Below are 26952 nucleotides of genomic sequence, written 5' to 3'. Positions count from 1 at the left end.
GGGTTAAGGTCAGGCGAGTTTGCTGGCCAAATAAGAACAGGGATACCATGGTCCTTAAACCAGGTATGGTTGCTTTTGCACTGTGTGCAGGTGCCAAGTCCTGCTGGAAAATGAAATCAGCAATTCCATAAAGTTGGTCAGCAGCAGGAAGCATGAAGTGCTCTAAAACTTCCTGTTATACGGCTGCGTTGACCTTGGACCTCAGAAAACACAGTGGACCAACACCTGACTGTGGTAACTTTACACTGGATCTCAAGCAACGTGGATTGTGTGCCTCTCGTCTCTTCCTCCAGACTCTGGGACCCTGAATTCCAAAGGAAATGCAAAATTTACTTTCATCAGAGAACATAACTTTGGACCACTCAGCAGCAGCCCAGTCCTTTTTTGTCTTTAGCCCAGGCGAGACGCTTTTGACGCTGTCTGTTGTTCAAGAGTGGCTTGACAGAAGGAATGCGACAGTTGAGACCCATGTTTTGCATATGTCTGTGCGTAGTGGTTCTTGAAACACTGATTCCAGCTGCAGTCCACTCTACGTGAATCTCCTCCACATTTTTGAATGGGTTTTGTATCACAATCCTCTCCAGAGTGCGGTTATCCCTATTGCTTGTACACTTTTTTCTACCACATCTTTTCCTTCCCTTCGCCTCTCTATTAATGTGCTTGGACACAGAGCTCTGTGAACAGCCAGCCTCTTTTGCAAGGACCTTTTGTGTCTTGCCCTACTTGTGCAAGGGGTCAATGGTCATCTTTTGGACAACTGTCAGTTCAGCAGTCTTCCCCATGATTGTGTAGCCTACAGAACTAGACTAAGAGACCATTTAAAGGCCTGATTAGAGTGTGGCACCAGGTTTCTTCAATATTGAACCTTTTCACAATATTCTAATTTTCTGAGATACTGAATTTGGGATTTTCCTTAGTTGTCAGTTATAATCATCAAAAATAAATAAACATTTGGAATATATCACTCTGTGTGTAATGAATGAATATAATATACAAGTTTCACTTTTTGAATAGAATTAGTGAAATCAACTTTTTGATTATATTTAATTATATGACCAACACTTGTAGTGTATAAGCGACAAGGCCAAGCAGGTGTCCCTCTTAGTCTTCTTATGATAATGTATCTATCTTGCATGAATGATGGTTGAATAAAAGCACTCCAACATTCTGCTCTGGTCAAAGCATTGCATCCTTATTCTGCTGCTGATGCCAGACTCATGAATCACCAGCAAAAATGCGGATAGTGTTTTCCAGAGTTGCTGGAATAGGGATTTGTTAAACAATACTGTCAAGACCTAGTACATGCTACATTTTAATGAAAATTACTTAACTAAACTCTGGTTATCATCTTAGATTTAAAACAGCTTTGCTAATTGATGCAAAACAAGAGTGACCTAAAAGTGAAATGGTTCGTGTTTGGTTGGCACACAGCTACTCAATTCTAAAAATGCACAAAACAAATGTGTCTTCACGAAATACCGCACGTTATGCGAAATCACCACTCAAATCTAGCATGAAATTCCACAGTATAGGGAATTAAATGATCCCGACATCAAACTTAATCCCTGTTGTTTGGTGACTGACTGCTAAAGAAAGCTAATACTTAAGGATTAGCGGACAGAATGTGACCTTTTTGCTTGATTGTAAGAATGACTCGCTGATGAAACAGAACTGCAAAGTGAACTTACCTCTACACGCTCATATGTAACTATGACCTACCCTTTTTTAGCTAACATGGTAATCCTGTGTAATGAAGTAAAAAATTATCTAAGGGGTGACGTCTTGCCTCAAGCAACATCAGAAGGTTTAGATTCAACAGGACCCCTGAGCATGACAAAGGGGTCCTTCATCAGTCGGGCCGTGCCTGTCCCGCAATTAGTGACAGGCAGGCTGAAAAGAGACCGGCGGTCACATTGTTTTCTGTGAGACGATTTCCAAAGAGGGTCTAAGATTTCCAGCCACTCGACTCAAGATAATAAAGGGCAAAGGAATGATAATCTGAGAGAAAAATCTCTCTGAGAACTGTGGTGACACTTGCCTCAGGAGAGCACTCATTAACTTAATGTGTTTTGTAGACATAGTAAATGTGCTCCAACAGCAGGAGACATGAAACTCATAGCCAATGACTCTAAATCTGAAAGTCCTGAGCTAGATAAAATCAGTCAGCACCAGGTACCAACATGGACCTGACCCAAATAGTCTCTGTTTTCACGGGACAAAACTCAGACGGACCTAGTTTCCAGTGGATATACACACGTTTTATTGTTCATTGTGTCTCAGGAATTGGTAAGACTGATCACTAGTTAGGCCATGTATACTGTAGAATTATGCATTGTGGGAATCATAAAGAATTTAATAACTCTAATTCTGATTCCATTGCCATTTCATGATAACAGTTCCTCCATTAATTTTGAGAGGAAGCACCAAATAATCTAAATATACACTAGCTTACAAAAGTTTTGTTTACCATTTTTTTATGTTTTTGAAAAAGGTTTTTATGCTTTAATTAAATTGTTGCAGTATCCTATTGTAAATAAACACCAACCATGACTGTTGACATTGTTTATCTGTGGGAAGGCTATGAAAAGTCCTCACATCCCCTGCACAGCTGGAACATGACATTTGTGTCCATGAGAGCTGCCGTTTTCGCTATTCTCGTGTGACGCTTGTTTACCTGCTGAACTGATGATTCAGATGCGCAGTTCCACCTGAAAAGAAACATGTTCGGACATGTGCAAATGTTGGGGGCGTACATATTAAGGATCCCAACGATTGCGTCACATGTGGCGTTATGTTGAAAATAGCCTGTTTTTCCGTAGTGTTTTTCACAAACAAGATTTACATTAGAAGGAGGAGGCAATGGTGTTTGAGACTCACTGTATGTGATGTCCATGTACTGAACTCTTTTTATTTAACTATGGCAAGGTTTATTCAATTTTTAATTCTAGGGCACCTTTAAGTACACAGTAAGTGTACTTACTGTAGCATCATTACTCCAGTCTTCAATGCCACATAATCCTTCAGAAATCATTCTAATATGCTGATTTGGTGCTCATGAAACATTTCTTTTTGTTATAATAGTTGTATTGCTTAATATTTTTGTGGAAACACAGATACAGTATTAATTGATGAACAGAATGTTCAAAAGATCAGCATTCATTTGAAATTATTTTTTACCAGTACCTGAGCAGTTCTACATTAGAGTTAATTAGTAAATTGTTAAGTAAGTAAATAAGCAAATCCAAAGAAACATATGGATATGGTTTTACTTTACACATAATTCTAGTTCAGCAAAGATCTCACAAACAGACAAACAAGGACAAAGTAGACTTCCTTGGCATAACATTTCAAAAGCAGTGCCAAAGATTGAATAACACTGCAAGGGTGTGGAAAAAGTTAAAATCTATTGCTCCAACTTGGCTTTGGCTTTCAAGCATTGGTTTTGGGGTACATCAACTATCATGCAGCCTAAATATATAATATAAAAAAAACTTTTTTTAAATGGTCCATAAAGGCATTATAAACCTAGAGCACTTAAATTAAACATGTTAATGCTCTCCACTAAATTACTGTAGAGCCGAGTAGCTTGGGAAATTTCAGCCAAAAAGCCAGTAACAAGAGAGTCAACTGTTGACTCGTCCAGAATGATGGCCTTCCCTCCCTTGTTGTGTGGATAACTTTATAGCTTTGTAGAGGAATGGACTGGCAAATCTTTCACTGTCCTCTAAATGTTCTAACTTCCCCACAATTGGCTTAATTCCCTTCCCTTTTTGTGAATGTCTCAAAGAATGGCACTGTGCCATCTGGCCTACATTACAGAGAAGAATAGAGGACTTCCTTCACTGCTTCGGTTCCAGCTCAGAGACAGGATGGTTGCGGCCTCCAAGCATGCTGGGCAAAGTGATGCTTTGGCTTTTGTGCAATTTAAAAAAAAAAAATTACAAGTGAAAACTACTTAGAACTTCCAGCCTCTGCAGTCTGTTTTTATTTAAGAAATTAGATGCATCCTTATGCATCTCAATAAACTGTCAGCATCCATGGAGACATTTAAAGGGATAGTTCGCCCTTAAATTCTAACATCGTTTACAAGTCCATTTGAGTTTTTTCCTTCTGTAGAACACAAAACATGAAGCCTGTATTCTATAATCATTTCTTTACAGTTACAAGGGATGAAAACTGAAGCTTTCAATTTTCAAGAAAAGAAAAGAAACAAAAGCACACTTTTTTTTTATAAAAGAAGTCCATACTATAGTCATTAACTATATTTCAAGTATTGTTAGGTCATAAAATAACTTCAGACAACGCAGATCTAAATAAATAAAAATAATAATTGGGGTCAGTAATATTTTTTGTTGATGTTATTGCAAGATATTCATTTTAGAGATAAATTCATTTCATTTATTTTATTCAACAAGGATCCAAATTTACGCTAAAGTAAATTTCAAATAGTAACAAAAAAATATAATTCAAATAAATTATGTTTTTTATATTCATCAAAAAATCCTGGAAAAACACTGACCAAATATAGAGAGAGATTGATTTGTTTGAGTAATATTTTCCAATGTATCATTGATCTGGTTCACAGAAGGTGAAGATTATCATGGAACAAAAACTTAGCGTTTGGTCCATTTCTCACGCAAAACTATTGTATAACTTGGGATATAGCACACTAGATCTGATTCATTAATCATATTTTTTGTGTGCGTGTCTTTTTCTTAGGGTTAGTTCACCCCAAAATGAAAATTCTGTCATTAATTACTTACCCTCATGTCGTTTGACACCCGTAAGACCTTCAGAACACAAATGAAGATATTTGTGTTGAAATCCGATGGCTCAGACAGGCCTTTCAATGTCCTTTTCTCTCTGTCATTTCAAGACCCATAAAAGGCACTAAAGACGTTCAACAGTCCATCTCACTACAGTGCCTCTACAATAATTGTATGACCCGCGTTTCGAACCGTTATGAGTCAGCTTATCAATTCATGATTCGGATCGCATGTCAAACTGCTGAAATCATGACTTTGGTGATCGGAATCATGAATTGATAAACTGGTTCATAACGCTTCGAAGCTTTGTTTTGAAATTGGCCCATCACTTTATAATTTATTTAGTTGTTATTTAAAATTATTGTAGAGCCACTGTAGTGAGACATCTTTAGTGCCTTTTATGGGTCTTGAGAGAGGAAATGACATTGGTGACAATGAAGGCCTTTCTGAGCCATCGGATTTCAACAAAAATATCTTCATTTGTGTTCTGAAGCTGAACAGAGGTCTTACGGGTGTCGAACAACATGAGGGTAAGTAATTAATGACAGATTCACTCTACTGCTTGTAAAGGAAAAACAAGCACTATCTTCAGAATTTATCCCGCTGTGTTCCCCAAAAGAAAAAGAAACAATTGGTAACACTTCAGTTTGGTCCATATTTCATTATTGCATGATTTGCTTGGCATGCTTAGCATGCATATTACTAGGACTAGGTCATTGGCTGTTTATTGGTACTTATAAAACACATATTAATGTTTTATTCTGTGTGAACACATTCTAAATACCCTAAACCTATCACATATCTAAACCTAACAACTACCAACTATTAATGAGCCGTAATTAGAAATGTATTGAGACAAAAGTCATATAGTGTTAATATAGTGATAATAGTGAGGATTGGACCCTAAACTAAAGCGCGACCAAAATTCATTTAGTTTAGAACAAAGTGAGTATGAGAGAATGATGACAATTTTCATTTTGGGGTGAATTATCCATTTAATTCCATCAAGTCTTCAAAGACACTTCCTTCCAAACTAAGCCTACATCCATGTTAAACCCACACACTTCTGACTCACCACTCTTGAAATCAGAGAAGGCAAGAAAATGGTCACAGCATAATATTTGCACTATCCCAGCATGTCTTAACGTGCCTCTAGCTGTCAAGGCAAAGAAGAGAGCCGCTCTAGCAGTGAGAACCCAGAGGATCCTTGAATGCCATTTCATGTGACCTCCTATAGAAAAAGGTGTTGCTATAGAAAACAGGGTTTTTGCACTTGCCTCAAGAGAGCCTTTAGAGTGTTAAGTCTCATTGCATTCTTCCCCTGACAACTAAAGAGCATGAATGATACCGTCTCCCATATCTGACCTCAGCCCCCATTCCCAGAACTCTCAGGAGAGATAGAATTGGGAAAAGACCTCTGCAAATCAGTGTTTTGTTCTCAAGCCCACTGCCCTTGATGGTAATCTCCCCTGCCCAGGGGACAGACGTCTTTCACACCATTGGGGAGAAAGATTTATGTGGGGTGAAACGAGAACTGTCCATGGACACTGCTGTTGGTGAAAGAATGAATGAAAGGAGAGAATTTCAAATCATCTTTTTAAAAGCTACTTCAAGGAATACTATCAGAAAATAGAGAGTGAACAGTATTAAAAACCTATTTTAAAAACAGTGAATAAAAAAAGATCAGAAAAAACTATATGATCATAAAAAAGCGTACATTTACAAGCACATGTTGAGCAGAATTGCCTGGAGCGACTAAAGGTATCATTTCACTGGCCTTTGCCCTAATAGTCTTGTGTGGTGTACAGTGGTGGTCATTCAAATCCCAGTTTCATTCATGAGAATAAAGGCACTGGTATGGATTTCGTGGGATGATGTATCTGGTTTCATCCAGCCCTGCGTTCAGCAGACTGTTACTCGGGACATGTAAACACTTCTTAAGCTGGTGGGAGGATAAAGTGCCAGGTAATGGGATCTTACTTCTCACACAGGGGCCAAACTACGCATTGTGCCTGACAAATCTACACCTGGTTGGCATGGAGACCATTTTCCTATTGGCAGCCCTTCATTACTGACCAATTGTGAAGATCTAATGACAAGATGACTATCTGCACAAGCATATTTTTTATATCTCCTATTAGAAAACATGTCGGATCCAGAAAAAAGTGTTAATAGGGTTGTACCGCATATTGAGATTTATTCACTGTAATTTTTTTGGACATATAAAATTAATCATGAATATTTCAATGATTTGAGTGCATTTTATTTAGCCATTAAATGTCTAAATTATGAGTGCATTAGCACAGATTCCTTTGATTGAAAATGTAATAATATGGCAATAAATAATATATTTTTCATTTTTGAACAGTCTATTTTCATTCGTTTAAAGGGGGGGTGAAACACTCAGTTTCAGTCAATCTCATGTCAATCTTGAGTACCTATAGAGTAGTATTGCATCCTTCATATCTCCGAAAAGTCTTTAGTTTTATTATATTTATAAAAGAAATATAGGCTCGTAAAGCGCCTCGTAAAAAACGGCGTATCGTGTGGGCGGAGCTAAAGAATGACGAATGCGCACAAAGTGGTGACGTCCTCAAGCGTGGAGAAACCCATGGCTAACGATCAGATTCAGCTAATACAGATATGATCCAGAATCAAATCTGAGGCTGAAATAAATTGAACAGGAGAAACGGCAACATCAGGACGTCCGTCTCTGTGGTATGTACTGAATTTAGTGGCCTGTCAACATTTGTGTGTCTTTACTCGCAGTTTATGAGGACATGATTCGGTTTATGGACTATTGTATGCGACAAAACCTTAGCAGTAGCAAGCAAAACGGTTTTGCACGTCAGACTAGTGTAACGTTATACAGAGAACAACAATGGAGTCCGTTAGCGCATTTGAATGACGAAGCACGCTTTGTGAGAACACTAGGTTTATGTTTGGGTGGTTTTACAATAAACAAACTAACACCTATATTGGTCAGCTAAACAAATGTATTTAAACACACACCATAGATCGCATGCTCCATTGATAAATTAACTAACGTTATACGCGATCGTGTCGTTTACTGATGTTTACTCACGCGACGATAACCAACAGCACAGACATTTGAAGCAGTTTTACTCACCGGCTGCTTCCAAAGCAGGACCGAACCTTTATCGCTGGGACCGCTCCCTCAAAAACACACTTCTTTGGTATGATTTGGTGAAGTCCTGTGACAGCAGTGACCGTGGAGACCTAATTACTATATAAACTATATTTTACAGTAATTCCACTCCTGCCTTTAACATGTTTAATACAACAATGGCTCTTTGGTGAATATATTAAAAGTATTAAAAATTGTCAAAAGCCCAAAAAAATGTTTTTGTTTTTATATGCTACATCACCCTAGTGTCAGTGGTGATTTACTTATATATGAAAATACTTACACAATCATGTCTGCATGCCATATATTCTCACTAAAATCACTATCAAAATGATCACCTTTGAAGTTAAAATGATTCGCTTGCAGGCAAGATAAAACAAGTGCAGCTATCATCTATTGCAATTACACAATAATTGTTATAGAGAACAATTATTCAAAACAGTAAGTGTGTGCCAGCTGTCATTTGGAAGACATAAAATGAAAAATTACTGTAATTAGAGACATAAGAAGATCATATATATTATTTTCAGTCGGCTTTTGTTATTAACAATTTTAAAAAAGAGAGTACAATCAGATTCAATTTAACATTTATTTATACTATATATATATATATATATATATATATATATATATATATATATATATATATATATATATATATATATATATATATATATATATAAAATGGTTTCTTATTTTCACCAAGGCTGCGTTTCAACAACAACAACAAAATTTTCAGCAGCCATTATTTTAAAATTCAGTGTCATCTTCCAGGAATCATAATTTTTTTCCGTTTGGTGCTCAAGGAACATTTCATAGTGTTTTATCAATGTCCATCAATGGTTGTGCTGCTTAATATTTTTGTGGAAAACGTGATGCATTATTTTCAGAATTCTCTGATGAACAGAAACTGCATTTATTTGAAATAGAGAATTTGTTTTGTAACTAAATAAAAGTCTTTACTATCACTTTTTATGAATTTAATGCATCTTTGCCAAATAACAGTACTAATTTCTTCTTTTAAAAAACTTTTAAAATGTTTTGCTTTACACCATTATTACAAAATTTACATTAAATAATAACAATACAACCCAAACATCATTCATCCTGGCTCACAAGCGACAAGCCAAAAATCCATTCTATCCTCCTCAGATCCACTGAAGTGCAACTTTACACCGATGACAACAGACAGTAATAAAGATAACGTGCAGTTGTCCCCAACCCCACCCGTCTGCCCCTCCTTATCAACACAATCTTCTTCCACAACAGCTGCAAAAGCAAGACACTATCTGTAAAACCCAAATAGGAAGTCAATCCATCATCTGTTACACAATACACCATACAATAAAAGTACACACAGTGTCTATATCCACATAATGCAATTTCTTGCAAAAGTCAACTTTTCCTATTTGCCTTTAACGCCTTTAAACCACAAGTACATTTTCAGGGGAATTAGAGATGTGTACAGAACCCATTGGCCTGTCATTTGTCAAATAACGCCAATTACAGGTGAAGGGAGCGAAAAAGTAAGGGTTTCAACCTGGGCAGGAAGGACTTCTGGAGCACTCAGGGGCTGCTCAGTTGTCTATTAGCCAAGATGATGGTAGGGTGCGGGCCATAAAGGGTAATACAAATCATCCTTTCATGATCCAAAAGCTATAATTATGGTTTTCCTATTGGTTTTTGGCACTAAATTGCTCAAGCTCAGTGTGAGACCAAGAGGTTCAGACACTAAGGACTGGAGCTACATGACAAATAAAAAATACAAACAACAGCTGTTGGCACTTACAGCATCCCCCTGAAAAGAAGATGGCATGCTACAGCAAATTCAGATCAAAGCTTTTGGAGAATAAATATCTAGTGGTAATATTTTCTAAAATTCAATTGTGGTTTAAATCTTTAAAGATCATTAAATCACCACTTAGAATAGACCTAATTGTCTCGGGAAGATATCATTTAGACAGAGCTGCGTTTATGGCATTGGACCAAAATGAGAGACCTTTCAGCTTTGACCTTGTGAATACAGCGCACACCTGCTTTTATTGAGAGGATACAAATGCACTGGTGGAACAGCTGATAGCTCATTGTGCCAAACAAACAAAGAGCAAATCCAACTTTGTGACCCAATAAAGTTAAAGAAACCAGTTTAAATGGAGACCCAGCTCTCTCACACACACACACACACACACACACACACACACACACACACACACACACACACACACACACACACACACACACACACACACACACACACACACAGGTCTTCAACCCTATACATCTGCCATTGCTTAAGTTAATTCTGATTTCTAGGGATGATGTGTACAATAAACAAATTGTGCTCTTGGACACAGACTGAATGATTTACCTGCTGGAAATACTATACTCCTGATCTCATCAACTGTAGATCTCCGACATTACGCATGCTATTAGAATGCACATGCTTTAAGCCCTATTGTGTGGTAAAGTAAAAATGACAAGCATTAAGGCGAAACATATGTTCTCATTCCTGTCACTGAATGTAAGCGGTACCCTCTGTTCTTGCAAGATTATTGTGAATAGATTACAACACTGCGCAGTAAAACACAGATGTGTCAAAGTCAGTTCCCATTCATCAGTGCGGTCCCCACCCTTTTAGCTGGCATGTTGGAGTATCACATTTCCAAAACAAGCATATATTTAAAGCAAATCTGTAGTGATAAGCCACTACTTGGTCATTTTGGGTTCACTGGTTGTTAACTGTCCCCATGTGGCTGTTCACAGTTTAGACCCACATCGCCCATTTAGCCTACCCAGACCCTGCTTTACTATAAAATAAATCGCCTTGAAGACCACAGTTTTAGGTAACTTTGCCAGATTGTTCCAAACAATAAAGTCCCAGCCAGTGTTGCACGTGTAGCCAAGATTTCAAAGTGAGGCAAAAAGCCACAGGCAGCACAGCAGGCAAATCTGCATGAACTTTCAAACTTTGGTTTATATTTTTCATGTCAAGGTGCGAGATATGCCTCAATGCATATACTGTAGGTCATTGCTGGGTCAAATTGACTAACTAAACACATTAACCAAAAAAAAAAAAAGACAACATAATTGCTCACATGATGAGGCAGCGGAAATATATTCTGTGTGCATTCCAAGTACATGCACAGTTTTTGTTTACTTTTGTGTTATAAACAGTTTTGTTACTGTGGAGGACTGTGCTCACTACTTCAATTATTCACTATAAAAAATGGCTCTTAAAGCAAGGCGGTCGTAACCATGTCTTGAACACGGGGGGGGGGGGGGGGGGGGATAAGGTCTTAACACACATTTTCACTTTCAAAACTAAAGCACTGCGTTGGAATTTGTCTTCTGTCAACAGTAAGCCCCGCCTTCTTTGATTTGATTGGCCATCAATCATTCTGACATTGGCCAACGTTGTTAGACAGTCTATAGTGTCTATAGTGGTTACATCCCTGTCCTAAAGCAAAACCAGTTGATATGCACTGATTAGAATGCACTGATAGAGAATTCCCCCATAAAAATAAAAAAAATGTCTTCATTTGTATAAAAAGGAAGCTAAATTTTACCCATGAATTATTGATTTATAATTAATGTTATGAGAACATTGCATGGAGTATGCATTAGAAATCTAAAACACAAGAAATTACTAGAGATAGAGAAGTTTGAGATGCTTCAATTTAAGTGTTGATAGTGGAAAAGTGAGTGATTATTCTGCCTGGCAACTTTGCATCACAAGTTACCAGATAACAATGCTTCTATGTTTAATGATAAATCCAGACTCTTTGTACTGATGGGGTACCTGAGAAGTGCACAAACACACATTCTCCCGCTCTCACTCACTGACCCACACACACACACACACACACACACACACACACACACACACACACACACACACACACACACACACACACACACACACACACACACACACACACACACACACACACACACACACACACACACACACACACACACACACACACACACACACACACACACACACTTTAGCCATCTCTTGATCCCAGGGGCTCCCATTCTCATGAAGTGGGTTAAATACAGCCCATTTAGCTCACAGGATAATGCCGTCTCCACTGCTCCTCTTGAAAAGAAGAGGTGGGTTAAAGAAAAATTCAGTTCACATCTCTGCCTCAACACTTCTCAGACAGAGAAACGGGCCCCCCACTAGAGTCTGCTAGTGAAAAAAGACTGCTATAAGTGAATCTGTTTATTGACTGGAAAATCTGTGGATTACTGAAACCACAGGAGTTGCTGAACCAGGACAGAACTTAAGAACATCCATTTCCACTTCTTCTAAAGGAATGGTAACACAAAAAGAAAAATGTCCAAGCTGCTGTCCACAAAAAAAGGGGATGGTGATTTTTACTGCCAATCGCAAAAAAAGAAAAAAGCACCATCAAATCCTGCAAATCTGAAAATAACGACTAAATATTTAATCTCTGGCTGAACTTTTCCTTTAAGAAAGCACTGCCATTAACCTACAAGAATGCTGCCTTTAACTAAAAGGTTAAGCTTCACACGCAGATCACGCCTTTTTGTCAACCGTACCGTAGATCATCTGTGTAAAGAGTAATGAAAACTCAAGGACTTTGTTGTAACAATTACATTTTATGTGTCATGGAAATAAAGGCATTCCATTTGTTTTAAAATATGATTAGCGAATATATGTTAGCGCCTGTGGGTGTTCAAAGCACTCACTAAAACATGTTTAGGCAGTTAACATAAATCTAGCATCAGAACTTGCATTTAAAGTCGTCATGTCATATCATGTTTAATCCACCCTTTTTAACCTCACCAACAAATTTCCAACAATAAATTATTCCATAATGGAACACAAAGTTAATGCTATTTTCTGAAGCTGAAGTAAAAGGGGATATACATGCTATATGAGATCATCAATCCAACAAGAAACAGATGAGATATTTATGTAATAATAAGATCCTGTAAAGAAGCATTAGCAATCAAATATGTGTCAGAGTTTTCTCGTCCAAAGTCTCAAAGTAAATCAAGTGTTAGGTCATCAACTTCTACTTTAACCATCAATTCATTTTCATTATTGACTACCATACATCAGCACTTTAAAAGTGCTACAAACTAATTTTCCTTTTCGTTTTGCTAAAGTAACATTTGCAATCGAGTTTGTAACTTAAAAAGCAGCTCTAGCTAAAGCACTAGAGAACAGGTCATGGAGGTTATTCGGTCTCTAGGTATCCCCGAGCACGAAGAAAGCTTTGTTTTGGGTAAAAGCATATTGTTACTTGCAACCACCGAGTTCTCAACAGGACATTCCTGCCTCCTATCGCTTAGGCATCCATATACAGCAGGTGGGAAGCCTTGTTTGCTGTGATTTTTAATGCAGAATTTCACCGAGCGATTAAATGTCCCAGTGGGGTGTCCTTTTACAGCTGTTCTCCTCCGGCCTGCTGTGCAGCCTCAGGCCACAATCAGTCAAAGAGCGACAAATTGATGGCACGACAAAAGAAAAGTCTGCTACGAGGAAAGAAAGTAGTCTGCACTCTGACAGTCCCAGCACACGATCAGCCACTATACAAAGTGAAAGTGATCTTTGATTATTTAAAATACTCCCAACATTATATAATGATTAACAGAGTATGATTTAATGTAAACTGAAATGCTTACAAATGTCAATGCATGTTTGAGCCACATGTTTAAAAAAACTATAAATGATTTTGACAGATGGCTTACAACGATTAATAAATAAATAATGTAACTAATAAGAAACATTATATAATGCTTAACTGATCATTAGTTAATATATAATTAAAAAACTATGAGATAATATGCTAATATGCAAACGTTTAAAAAAAAATGCACTTCACATACATTGTTAACATTGTTAACACATTATTCATTAACTCGTAACCACTGTAAAGATCGTGCATTTGGTCTTTGTTTGTTGCGTGTATGCAGGCTTCTGCTATATACACATCTTTACAAATCATTTATGAATTATTTGTTCATGTTCTTTCAGTACCCAATCTAAAGTTGAAACTATTCATTATTTGTAAATGTTTACTAATCATTTAATACATTTATGTGCATTGGAAATCATACATCAACATAATAAATCAAGAAATGTAATAAATCAAGAAAATACATGTTCATTTATCATAACAAACCGTGTTCCCTTATAGTACCAATCTGACCCCTGTACACTGTTGACCAACCCTTACCCATCCCTAACCTACCCATATCTCAGCTCAGTAGCAGCACAAGTGTTTTGAAATAGAACATGAACATATCTGAGGCAAGTACATATTTAAAGACACCTAATATAAAGTAAGACCACCAGTCATACTTGTATCACCCAATTTTCTGCTGAACATCTGAATTACGTATAGCTACCAAATGGCTTTTTGCAGGATTACATTTGTAAATGCTAAACGTGCATATTTTCAAGAAGTGCATGATCCTATGATTTTAAAGTTAATAACATTTGTAAGCATTTTAATTTACATCTGTGAAATAAGTTCATTAGTAAACTTTAACAAGCACATGAACATATTTTTAGGTATGTGACTATATTAATTATATTAGCGTTGATCATTACATAATGTTTGTTACTGATTTATCCAGGAATGTTACCCTCCTCAACAATACTACATCACTATAAAACAATTAAACAGACTTTGATATGGAGTAGCACAGTGAACACTTGGTCTCTCCGTAACCCTGGCACATCAAGAATTTACTACTTCCAATAAATCTATAAACCCAGCCAGGGAATCAGATCTTCATGGTATCTATTATTTAAGGCACAACATTCATAGCCTGAATATTGACAAAAAGGCAATTGGCACACCAACCAACTTTGATGCAAGTTTGTCCCTCTATAATGTGACGACAGCAACAGTGATCTCTGTCAATCAAATATTTATAAAGAGGTTCTCAGTTTCTCAGATATGCTTTACATGACAGCTGTACAGACCTTTTCTTAATTAAATGGTCTGCAACTGAAGTCATGGCAGAACGATACACATGGGACGGGACTCCATAACTTCTAAAACTACTGTATGGTGTAGGCAGATCCCACAAACCACCACAAAAACGTTAAACAAGTCCAGGCTAACTCAAAATCACTGAGAAAGGCACCAGATGGAGGGGAAAATCTCTAAGCAAATTTTGGACCAACCAAAAACCTGCTAAACTATTTTGATAGAAGCACACCATGATAATAGGCCTATAATTATTTTGGGGTGGGGGCTGAAAAGTGCAATTGCAACTGTTACCCAAAGAGTAAACTAAAAAAGTTAACTAACTTTTTCCTACAAATTTTCATTGGACAGTCACCTCTGATAACTTTTCTGATAGCATTTTCTGTAGAGCTGCTTTGAAACTATATTGTGAAAATATATAGGCCCGATCTAGCCTACAGATTTGTGAAATGAACTTAATTTAACAACATGACCATGTATGCTGATCATTCTGCTGTCTTTGATCAAATACTGCAGCACGATATGAAGCCTGTAGGCTATCTCTCGACTTTTAAACATGTGGTCCAGCTCGCATCCCGCGTGGATCTGAACTCACCTCCCCTCTGCGATGCCGCCGGTGACAGAGCAATGAGCACGCAGCAGATGAACGGCTCCAGAAACGCGCGACACCTGCAACGATGACCCATATTTGCTTAGTTTTTATTGTTGTTGTTTTTCCATCTTTACACTCTAAAAAGCTTCTAAAGAGAATTTCTCACTTGTACCTTCTTGCCATTTCAGAAACTGATCTGTTCCGATAGCTACATGGGGTCCTGGTTGGAAGGTGGATGAAAGTTTCCCGCTTTAGTGTGAGAGCAGCCCTCGCGCCGGTGCAACAGCTGATGAGAGTGATCCGAGAGCCGCAATGATGAACGAGACGGAGTGAGAGGACAGCGGCGCACGAGCCGTTCAAGACGAGTCCTCTGGGTCCTAAAGCCTACACCAACAAACCACCTACCTGCATTCTCGGCCCCTGTGACAGCACGCGCTCTCGAGGTCAAGTAGCCTACGGAAGCCCTAGGAGACCATATATTATTTCTGTCTTGTTTTGTTTTTGAATTATTGTCTTATTTACTAGTGATATATTTTTTTTAACTTTTCTTGTGACTTCAAAATAGCAGTTTTAGCAGAAAGAACTGAACTTTCTGTCATCTTGATATAGCCTAACTAAAGCAGTTTTATTGAGACTTCAATAGATGTTTTAGTTGTTGTTTTTCTAGTCTAGGCTAGAAGTACACATTTTTTAAAATGGAATATAAAGCCTATTGCAGGATCAATTAGATATTTTTTTCATGAGAAACAGTGAACATGAAAATAAAAGACAAGAAAAAATAAAAGACAAGTTTACTTTAAAATTATTTTTTTTTTTAACAAAAATCAAAAAATGTAATTATTATAAAATTATGTAAGTGATATACATCCATTACCTTTGGTTAATTAAAGGATTAGTTCACTTTAAAATTCAAATGTAAAATTACCCCATGATTTACCTCAAGCCATTCTAAATGTGTATGACTTCCTTCTTTCTGATGAGCTCAATCAGTTATGTATGTTAATATATCCTGGCTCTTCTAAGCTTTATAATGGCAGTGAACGTGCATGGCCAAAAAAATAAATAAAAAAATAACAAGCAACACGTCACATGCAGCATATGACATAAGGGGTGGGGGGTGGGAGGGTATTTTACTTTATAACTTTATAAAGTAAAATATCAAGCTCTGCCAGACCGCCTTCTATTCAACTTATAAAAACGTGCAACGCATATCACCATTAAAAATGTGTCTGATATCATATGTAGCATCAGTCATGCTTTTTCATAAATTGAATATGGACAGCAGCCCGATTATTATGGATTGATCCACTTTTTTAGCTTCAAACTCGTGAGCCCCATTCACTGCCATTATAAAGCTTGGAAACATCAGGATATTCATTAATATAACTCCAATTGTGTTCATCATAAAGAAGAGAGTCATTTACACCTTTATATTGAACAAATCATGGGGTAGATTTAATTTTAAAGTGAGCTAATCCTTTGAGGCCTTTAAAAAAAAATTCAGTGAACTAATTTAGGGGAGACCAGGGAGTGTTGTAACACGGGTCAGTTTGTCAAGTCAGAAAAGAGCTATGATGACATCATCAATATCATCTCTCATCTCCTTTTTGAGCTCACAGGAGAAGAGTCATGTTACTGTGAGCAACACTGTACATTTTATGACCAAAAAACTGATTTACAGGAAGAAAAGAAAAACTTTTTTTCAATTTTTTTTTTTTTTTTGCCTACCAACTAGCAATCATTGTTTTGTAGATACAATTATTTGACTTGCCAGTGACTATTTCTCTAGTGTAATTTGATGCTTTGCATTCATGCTAACTAAAAGAGTTACAGTACCTAAGTTATGGCAGTTAGGGGTGGAACAGTTGTAACAGCTCATAAAAAAATGTACAACAAAGCGCTTATGATGTTTCTTATCAATCACATAAATCTTTTTTTTGTTTGTTTTTGTGCAGTGAGGGATTAACATGGTAAATATTTTTCATTCAAAGTATATACACGTCTTCTTATCGGATAAAAAACATTATCCACCACAATTAAGCACATCCGATTTTTTTGTGCACATTTTTAGAATTGATGCACATCTCAGCGTTTCTATCCTCAGGTCTGTTTGTGTTTTGGATGTTCAGTTTGTATTTTGATTCTTTCCTGTGTTCCTTTGTTCACTTTCACGCATGTCCTTTGTCCCTATGGTTAGTTCATTTGTCCCAGCTGTGTCTAGTTAATTATCTTGTTTCTGTTCACTACTTAAGTTGCACCATCACATTCAGTCTTTGTCTAGTCACTGTTGTTTTAGAGTGTGTTTCCCTGGTCCGTCTGTCCGTCTGTCTCTCTGAGCAACAGAAACTCAGGCAGTTTGGATTTTGATTTTCAGTTTGTTTCTGGTTCTGTTACAATATCCGAAAATTCACATAATAGGTGGATGGCAACATAGCTAGTGACTGAACTGTTATGTGACAAGTTTGCGTGCACAAACACACACACACACACACACACACACACACACACATACACACATACACACACACACACACACACACAAATTGTTTTTGAACTAACTTTAAAGTCCTTATATACAATACCATTTTTTTTTACTTTAAATTGTTCACTTTATTCAAAACGAATTATTCTTTGTTTTTCAATAACATTCTTGCATACATTTACACTGTAGAAAATATTTAAAAAATAAGTTACCTTAAAAATTAAATTTCAATCAAATTAAAAATTTGAGTTAATAAAATGAATGATTTTTGGGAATCGACAACCTTTATTCAAATATTATTACAAGATTTTGTAAGCATATTGGGTGTTTTATTTAGTGAAACATGCCAAATTGTGCTGTTTTCATGATTTGTCAAACTTTTTTATACAATAATATTTTGAGCTTCTATTTATGAAACCAATTTCCTTCATTGTATCAAAAAAAAAACTTAAATTTCAATAAACTAAAAATTTGAAGGCAACCAGGTTACTTACTTTTTATTTTAAATTTACAATATTTTTTACAGTGTAGATTTCGTAGATATTATTTCAGCAAATCAAAGATATAACACAAACAACCATTGAGTTATTAAATGCTCAAACAAAAGGTCTTATCCCCGGTCTCCCCTAGTTAATAAAAAAATCTGTTTCATATTTTGTGTAAACAGAGCAACTACGCAGTGATGAAAAATCTTTATCTAAAAGACTGCAGAAACCTGTATGAGGGAAGAAAAAACAACTATTGGATTTCGTTGATGAAGATGAGTGTTGTTTTTGCCGTCTTTATTTGATAGCGCTGCCAGCATGTTAGCAGAAAGATCATCAACAGGTTTCCTAAATAATTCTGTCCAGCATTGGTCAACCAAGTGGATAGTCCTGCAGCAAACTCACAACATTGGTTGAGTCATTGTTTCAGAGCAATTTTTAATAACCTTAATGGCTTACCTAGCCGTATCTGCATGTTAAACTTGAATAGGAAATGACATCACCTTTAAGCTACTTTATTTGTGCTGAGGAAAGTTTGAATTGCCATTAAGAAAAAGGGTCATCAAAAGAGAAACAATTTCAAATGTGTACAGAGTTCCTCGTATGCTTCCAGCCCTAATCTATCTTTCAGATGAACTTGTCACCAGCGCTCTTGAGCGAAGCATGACCCGGAGTGCAGTTTTAACTTGGGGTTAACGTGGTGTACTTGTGCAATGCAAAGGATAAGCTGAAGTCCATTGTGAGCACATAAAAGTTAATCACTCCTCAAATATGTCTGTCACTGTCTGGTATGCTGTCAGTTAGAATGGACTCATAAAATCAGAATCCAGATAAGATGTGTTCAATGAACTCGAGACATGATAATTCTTCAGATTCTTGCCGATTGCAAACGCTCTTTCATGAGCACTTTGGGCAAACATGCTTCTAGACGTAGTATAAGATTAAACAAAGACCCTTTTAAGAGTGATCACAAAATACAAGCTGAAGCCAGAGCGCACATTCTTTACAACAAGTATGGGGTAAAAGAGTGTGTCGCCAAATCGGATTTATTGCACCAGTGTGAAGTGGGTCAATAAGAGTGCAGCTTTTGTTTTCCCAGTCAGGTCAGCTTTCTTGGGAACAGTGGGTCAACAAGAGAGGAAGGGGAACAGACACAAACGCACACACCTACGACTTCAGGAACACCCACTGGCACACACAAGGCCACCTCATCAAAGCATCTCCAGCATGTTCTCATTACGAGCACTCTGCACCACGGGTAACCTATCACTGCGGAGGAGAGGGAGGAGATGGGGAGGATCGCTGAGGAGTCTGACTCTAGCCAAGTTCAGTCACTCCCTCTGGAGCCAAAGCTGTGATCAGCAGCTTGTGGGCTGCTGTTGAAACACGTTCGCAACCCTGGTGAGCTTTGCATTCCTATAAAAGCAAAGAATGCATTAAGGACATGGTAGAGAACTAAATGTAATTATATATATAGGAAAATGCTGAATATTAAGCATCTCATCAGCATACCAGTCTCTTTCTTCTACACCATAACTACCCTTCTGTGCTACATTGCTTTAAACATTAAACTGAAATAAATAGGACATCACTGTAAAATCCAACAGCTGTTCTTACTAACAATTTTTAGTTCACTTTATTTAATGAGCAAAATAATTTACATAATTTTTTAATGAACAATTCAGTAATCTGTACAGTTTTCATGCTAAGCCTCCGTTAATCAGAAAACCTAAGCTAGGTTTGAGTACCATTTTTCAAAGCAAAAAATAAATAAATGATCATAATAATAATAATAAAATAAAAAAACAGGTGGGCTATTCTTAATAGACTTTTCACTTATTTACTCCACTTCTGCAGTTATCGTTCTCCTTAGTTGCATTCACTTATTTTCCTAAGTAATCTTTGTTATTGTTAATTTTGGGACATCGCATAAATTGACTTCATAAATTCATGTTGATTTCCTAAAATTACTCACCATTAGGGGGATCAGTGTTTCCTCTGGTTGGGCACTTGTTGGAACTTCATTTATATTATTGTAATAATCTTCCTATTGATGCAGCGATACAACAAGAAATCACAGTTATTGGATTTCAAAGGTAGGGAAGCATCAAATTACACTAGAGAAATAGTCACTGTAGATTAGCAAGACAAATAATTGTATCTCAGTTACGTATGGTAACCCTCGTTCCCTGAAGGAGGGAACAGAGACGTACGTCAGACGTCACTGACGAATTGGGATCACTTCTGGGAGCCCCTATCAGCTTCGAGATAAAGAGAACAGGCCAATGGCCATTGGCGTGCGTGCGTGCTCACATATCGCACCCCGCCCCGCGGAAGCGGAAGCGATCGCCACCTGATCCTGGAAGGGAGTGGTGGGAACCTTGGGTATATATCCGGGTCGGGGTCTCAGGATTACATGAGAGTTACCCGGACCGAATTCCAGGCACAAATTGTTGACCGAAAATGCCTGCAGGTCCCCTACCCTCTTAATGGAGGCCATTGCAGTCAGGAGTATCATCTTTAAAGACAGAACTTTCAACTCAGCTGACTGCAAAGGCTCAAAGGGCGCTCTCTGTAGTGCGGTAAGCACCAGAGTTAAGTCCCAAGAGGGTATAGAGGGAGGGCGAGGGCTGATTTAGTCTCCTCCCCCCCTCAGGAACCTGACGATCAGGTCGTGTTTCCCTAAGGACTTACATGTACCATCTACCATGTTGTGATTTGCAGTAATAGCTGCAACATACACCTTGAGGGTGGAGGGAAACAGCCTTCGCGCTAACCCATCTTGTAGGAAGAAAAGCACTGAACTGACCGTACACTTTCGGGGGTCTTCTCGGTGAGAAGAGCATCAGTCGATGAACAGGTTCCACTTGAACGCATAAAGTCTTCTCATAGTGGGCGCTCTAGCGGAAGTGATGGTGTCTACCCCAGCCTGTGGCTGCCCACCTAGAAACTCCGCGTCCCGTCCAGGGACCAGACATGGAGTTTCCAGAGGTCCGGACAAGGGTACCAGAGGGTGCCCCGTCTCTGAGTCAGGAGAACCTTCCTCAGAGGAATGGGTCAAGGAGGTGCTGGCACGAGGAGCACTAATTCCGGGAACCACGTCCTTTTGGGCCAATACAGCGCTACTAGCAGGACCTGCTCCTCGTCCTCCCTGACTTTGCACAGTGTCTGTGCGAGAAGGATTACTGGGGGATACGCATACTTGCGTAGACCCTGGGGCCAGAAGGTCAAGGAGACCAGAACGTGCTTGCCTCTGAGTGGCCCCTTTGGCGGCTGAGTGCAAGAGGAACTGCTAACAAATCTAAACAATTGATGTGCCATTGCAGTTGGGGCCCCGTCCACAGACCCAAAACTGCAAGCCCGTTGTACGTGGCACCCCAGCTGGTGGATGAGGCATCCATGGAGACAACAGCATGCCTGGATACTTGTTCTAGAGGCACTCCTGCCAGTAGAAATTAAGGGTCCGACAACGGACTGAAGGTTTGGCAACAATTCGGCGTTACTTGGACATGGAGCCGCAGTGCCACGCCCATCTTGTGACTCGATCATGTAGCCAGCATTGAAGCAGTCTCATATTAAAAAATCCGAGTGGTGTTACCACGGCCAGGAGAGGCCATATGCCCCAGGAGCCTCTGAAAATGTTTTAGTGGTACAGTTGTTCTGCGTTTGAATGAATTCTGAGCGACCAAGTCCAGCTCCATCCCGAGAAAAGAGATTCTCTGCGTGGGGCAGAGTTTGCTCTTCTCCCAGTTGACCTGAGGTGCCTGAGCACCATATCCCTGTGTTCGCACTACTGCACTCACGACTGAGCCAGAATCAGCCAGTCGTCGAGTTAGTTGAGAATGCGAATGCCATGCTCCCTCATGGGAGTAATGGCCGCCTCCGCAACCTTTGTGACGACGCGGGGCGACAGGGTTAGCCCGAAGGGTAAGACCTTGTACTGATATGCTCGTCCGTCAAACACAAAGCTAAGAAATGGCCTGTGTCAAGGGAGAATCGAGACATGAAAGTACGCATCCTTCATGTCGATCGCTGGAAACCAATTTTGGGGACGGACGCATCTGAGGATGTGTTTCTGCGTGAGCATCTTGAACAGCAGCCTGTGAAGTGACCGGTTCAAGAACCGCAGATCCAAGATTGGCCATAGCCCGCCGCCTTTCTTGGGTAAAATGAAGTACGGGCTGTAGAAGCCAGTCTTCATATCGGCTAGAGGGACCGGCTCTATCACGTCCTTGGCTAGTAGGACCGCGATCTCCGCCTGTAGAACAGGAGAATTCTCCTTCGATATGGAGGTGAAGTGAATGCCCCAGAACTTGGCGGGATGCCGGTGAACTGAATCGCGTAGCCGAGTCTGATGGTGCGGATGAGCCAGTAAGACGGTCTGGTGGCGGCCCGAAGTGGAGTCTGCGTGCGCAGTGTAACACTTACCTGCTGAGGGGGTGACCGAGTGAGGGAAGGCCGCCTGAGTGTGTCCCGACAGTCGATACTCCCTGCTGGCGAATAGAGAGGTGTCTGAGGATGACAAGGCATCTGAGCATCGTTCATCGACAGACGTGCTCTCTAGGCACCCAGAGATATTGGAAACTGGTCTTTCTTTGACAATTTGAATACCGCTTATACTGGCACTATATATATATATATATATATATATATATATATATATATATATATATATATATATATATATATATATATATATATATATATATATATATATATATATATATATATATATATATTTCACTATATTATATCACTATATGTATTTTTTATATATATATATATATATATATATATATATATATATATATATATATATATATATATATATATATATATATATATATATATATATATATATATACACAAAAATAGTATAACAAATGAATCAATTTTTTCATGCCGTCTTTGGGAGTATACATCCAGATCACAGATTATACCATTTCATAAATAATTGTAACAAAAAGTAAATTACGTACATTATAAAATTTGCACATTCCTTGTTAAATCTAAAATTGGTTGTTTGCCATGTGTTTTCAATCTATTATACTTTATAAACATGTAACAATGTATGTATTATGTGGTTAAAATGATAAACGAGACAATACAAAGCATTATACGGTGCATTACAAGGCACAATGCATTAAAATACTTTTCTAATGCATTATACATAAAGGCTTTAAGTAAGATGCTGATTTAATTTATGAATTAATATTTAAAGGAATAGAAATTAATGTTGCATTATTACCGGCCACAGAAAGCTGGCAGTAAACAGAACTAAATTTGATTTTTGTATAAAAAAATTTAGTGAGCAGCGGTAATTCATAATCATGATCAAATGATGGAAAAGGCTGTTTTAAATAAATAGCATATGCTGATGTACAGTAGAGTTGTGCACATTAAAATTAAAAAACGAATTAAAAAAATTAATAAATACTTTAATAGTATTTTTAATACCATGATTCTTAAAATGAACAGTTCAATTTGCTATACATTGCTTTCCTCTTTCATTTAACGGAACTGAATATAGACCGTTGTTGTCAAGTGATACACTGTAAAAAAAAAATAAGGTTGTACAACAAAAAAAATCTAAGTACCAGTTTCCACTAGCCTTTTTTTTGTTGACTCAACTTTTATAAAACACAGTTATACAAACTGAAATTGAGTTGTCTGTGACATATATTTTTTGTTGTGTCAACCAGACATTATTTGTTTTCTGGAGATATGCAACTATTCAGTAACAAATCTTTTGTAGTTGAGCCAATTCAAGAAATTTTGTCCATTGGAAACAGGTTTAGATGTTCACTTTTAAATTGAAAATCATTTGGTCATCACCATTTTGGTGATGAGTGTTTCCTTTGGTTGGGCAGTTAGCCTCATTGTGTGAGTTTGTAACAGTGTTTAGCAAAAAAGCATAATTTTTGCTAAGAAAGAAACCAAGATGATCAAAATTTCAGCCTCATAAACTCTAATAAACCAATAATATTATTTCTGACCAATATCTTACCAGAGAAAAAAAACTTTTTTTTGCAGTAGAGCAGATAAGTTGCATCTCTCCAGAAAACAAATAATGTCACGTTGACTCAACTAAACATTTTGTGTATCACAGACAACTTATTTTCAGTTCGGATAACTGTTATTTACAAAAGATGAGTCAACAAGAAAAAGCTAGTGGAAATTAGTACTAAGATTTTTTTGTTGTACAAGATTTTTACAGTATGGATTTTTGCTGAACCAACACAACAAAATCAGTCATTTCAAATTTTTTCAAGTTGTGTTTTTTACAGTGTAATAAAAGTAGTGAATATGACTTGAGCACTCTATTCTAAGTCTTTTAATGGTAAACAGGACAAAATGTAAGTATTTTTTCATTGAAAATGATTCCCTCCACTGCAGCTCTCAAGTCATATTACCTTGATATGCTAGAAAATATGTAATATGGAAAAATGTTCACCCTTTGTGTTCCACAGAAGAAAATTGTATTCTTTTAATAAAGGCAAGACCTTTCAGTAAGGTGAACACCATAATTTAAAAAAAAAAAAATAGTAACACCAGATTTTTGGCAGTAAACATTAAGGACGCAGATTTCCTTCACAGATCAAGGTAAGAATCAAGGTAAACAGCCTTCAAAAAGTGAAGGCCTGAAAGTTTGGTCTATTTGAAAAAAGTTAGTAATCTAATCAACAGACCTCAGAATTGCACAAATACACAACTAGATTAGCCTTTCACCAGACACAACACATACACTTTTAAAGCCAAGCCAGCATTTTTTCACAATTATCAGTAATTTCGCAGTTCATTAGCTGAGAAGAAAAGCAGTTATTTCCAAGCCTGTGCAGTAGTGGCACATTTCATGAAAAAAACAAAACTGTGTTTATCTTGGCTATACAGAGCAGTTAATAAGAGCATGTCTCTAGAAAATCAAGTTATGTTGTATAATTCCCTTACATTAACAGTCTCCAGATTAAATTAGAGTGATTTTTTACTTTCGTTCAACTTTTTTCTCTCTGTGTGTGTATGATTACTATAACAATAAACAATTTATGAAAAGTACTTAATAGATAAAAAAAAATCAAACCAAACTTCAAACTACTTTCATGTGGCGTTTTCATTGTCGAAGGATCTTGTATTAAAAGATGAGATAAACAAAAACACGTATTGACTAAATGAGCTGACACACTGCGTCCAGCCAAAATAAAAGAAACTTCACAAACTCAAATAGGATATAAATGTGTTTACAGTAAGCAATGTTTGTCAAAGAACAAACAGGATCTTCTAAGATCATGTTAGTTTGTTTCACTTGTCAAATAGCTATTGAGACCCCAAATTGCAGTTGATTTCTGCCTGACTGAACATCTCTATCTTGCCCATTTTTGCTAAAAAAATTGTTTCATTGTGCTCATCCATGTCCTCCAGCTAAGCTCCCATCAATTTTCTCTTGATTTATAATGTGCTGCTGTTGTGCCGAAATAATCTGCAGTTCTGTTTCATACATAGACCCTTTGAATCCATTCTATTTGTGAACATCAGTCAAAGACTCTTCTGTTTAGAGACGAATGTGTCTGGTCTAGTTGTGGATTTTTTTCTGTCAAGAGTGGATTTCATATTTTAACTTTTAGAATAGTGATTCAAATTCCACTAATATGACATCTGAGCTGATGACTGATATGTGTATGCTGCTTTATTCTCAAGGAATTCGGATTGGTGGTGTTTTGCCACAGTTATGACTTGACGCTGAACAATGGGGCAAATTGTTTGAAAGCTGCTTTTTTGTCTGACATAACTTTTAGCTATATGTTTATTCATGTAGCATTTGCAGAAAATCCCTCAGGACTATGTCAATGTCAACTTTCAAAAAGTTCAACAGTTTGGATTTAGTAGGATTTAAAAAAGAAAAAAGAAAAGATGCATTAAACTGATCAAAAGTGACACAAATAACTTTTTTGTAAGAATGTAAATTTCAAATAAAGGCTATTATTTTGAACTTTCTATTCATCACAGAACCCTGAATGAAAATTATATAGCAATAAATATTACATTTTTCCAACATAACAATAAGAAATGTTTATTGAGCACCAGCATATTAGAATGATTTCTGATGGATCATGTGACACTGAAGACGCTGAAAAATCATCTTTGCATCACAGGAATAAATTCAATAAAATAAAATAATAATAATAATAATAATAATAATAATAATAATAATAATAATACATATATACATAACAATGGTCATTTCACTAAAATATTCGATAAATTAAAAAACTGACCAATCAGATTTGAAAAGAGAACAGTGTAATTAGTCTTCCAATATGTCTCTCTGCATGTTAAATACGTTTTCATTTCATGCTTGAGAATTCACATTAGCTATGTTTCCATCACACTGTTTTTAATGCGCATTTTGAGGTATCGCATCAGAAACGAGTGATGGAAATGGAAAGTTTCAGCAAATTTCGAAATCCAAAATACCTTAATTAAGTTTTTAAGTTCACTTGAGGTGGC

General features: G+C 37.3%; 1 protein-coding gene across 1 annotated transcript in view; it reads right to left on the bottom strand.

The window, feature by feature from the left end:
- col18a1a (collagen type XVIII alpha 1 chain a) overlaps positions 1-15841 on the bottom strand; it is a 108514-nt gene extending 92673 nt beyond the window's left edge. The window contains exons 1-2 of the mRNA XM_067444391.1: positions 15656-15841; positions 15487-15560 (exon numbers count right to left, since the gene is read on the bottom strand). Of these exons, the coding sequence (XP_067300492.1) occupies positions 15487-15560; positions 15656-15666 (85 nt within the window). The 5' untranslated portion in view covers positions 15667-15841. The remainder of the gene's footprint in view (positions 1-15486; positions 15561-15655) is intronic.
- Between the last annotated feature and the right edge of the window lie 11111 nt (positions 15842-26952).

Source organism: Pseudorasbora parva, chromosome 5 (genome assembly GCF_024679245.1).
Source record: "Pseudorasbora parva isolate DD20220531a chromosome 5, ASM2467924v1, whole genome shotgun sequence".
In the NCBI taxonomy this organism is placed as follows: Eukaryota; Metazoa; Chordata; class Actinopteri; order Cypriniformes; family Gobionidae; genus Pseudorasbora; species Pseudorasbora parva.
Note: the sequence above shows the minus strand (reverse complement) of the source record. Positions and strands in the feature narration are given on the sequence as shown.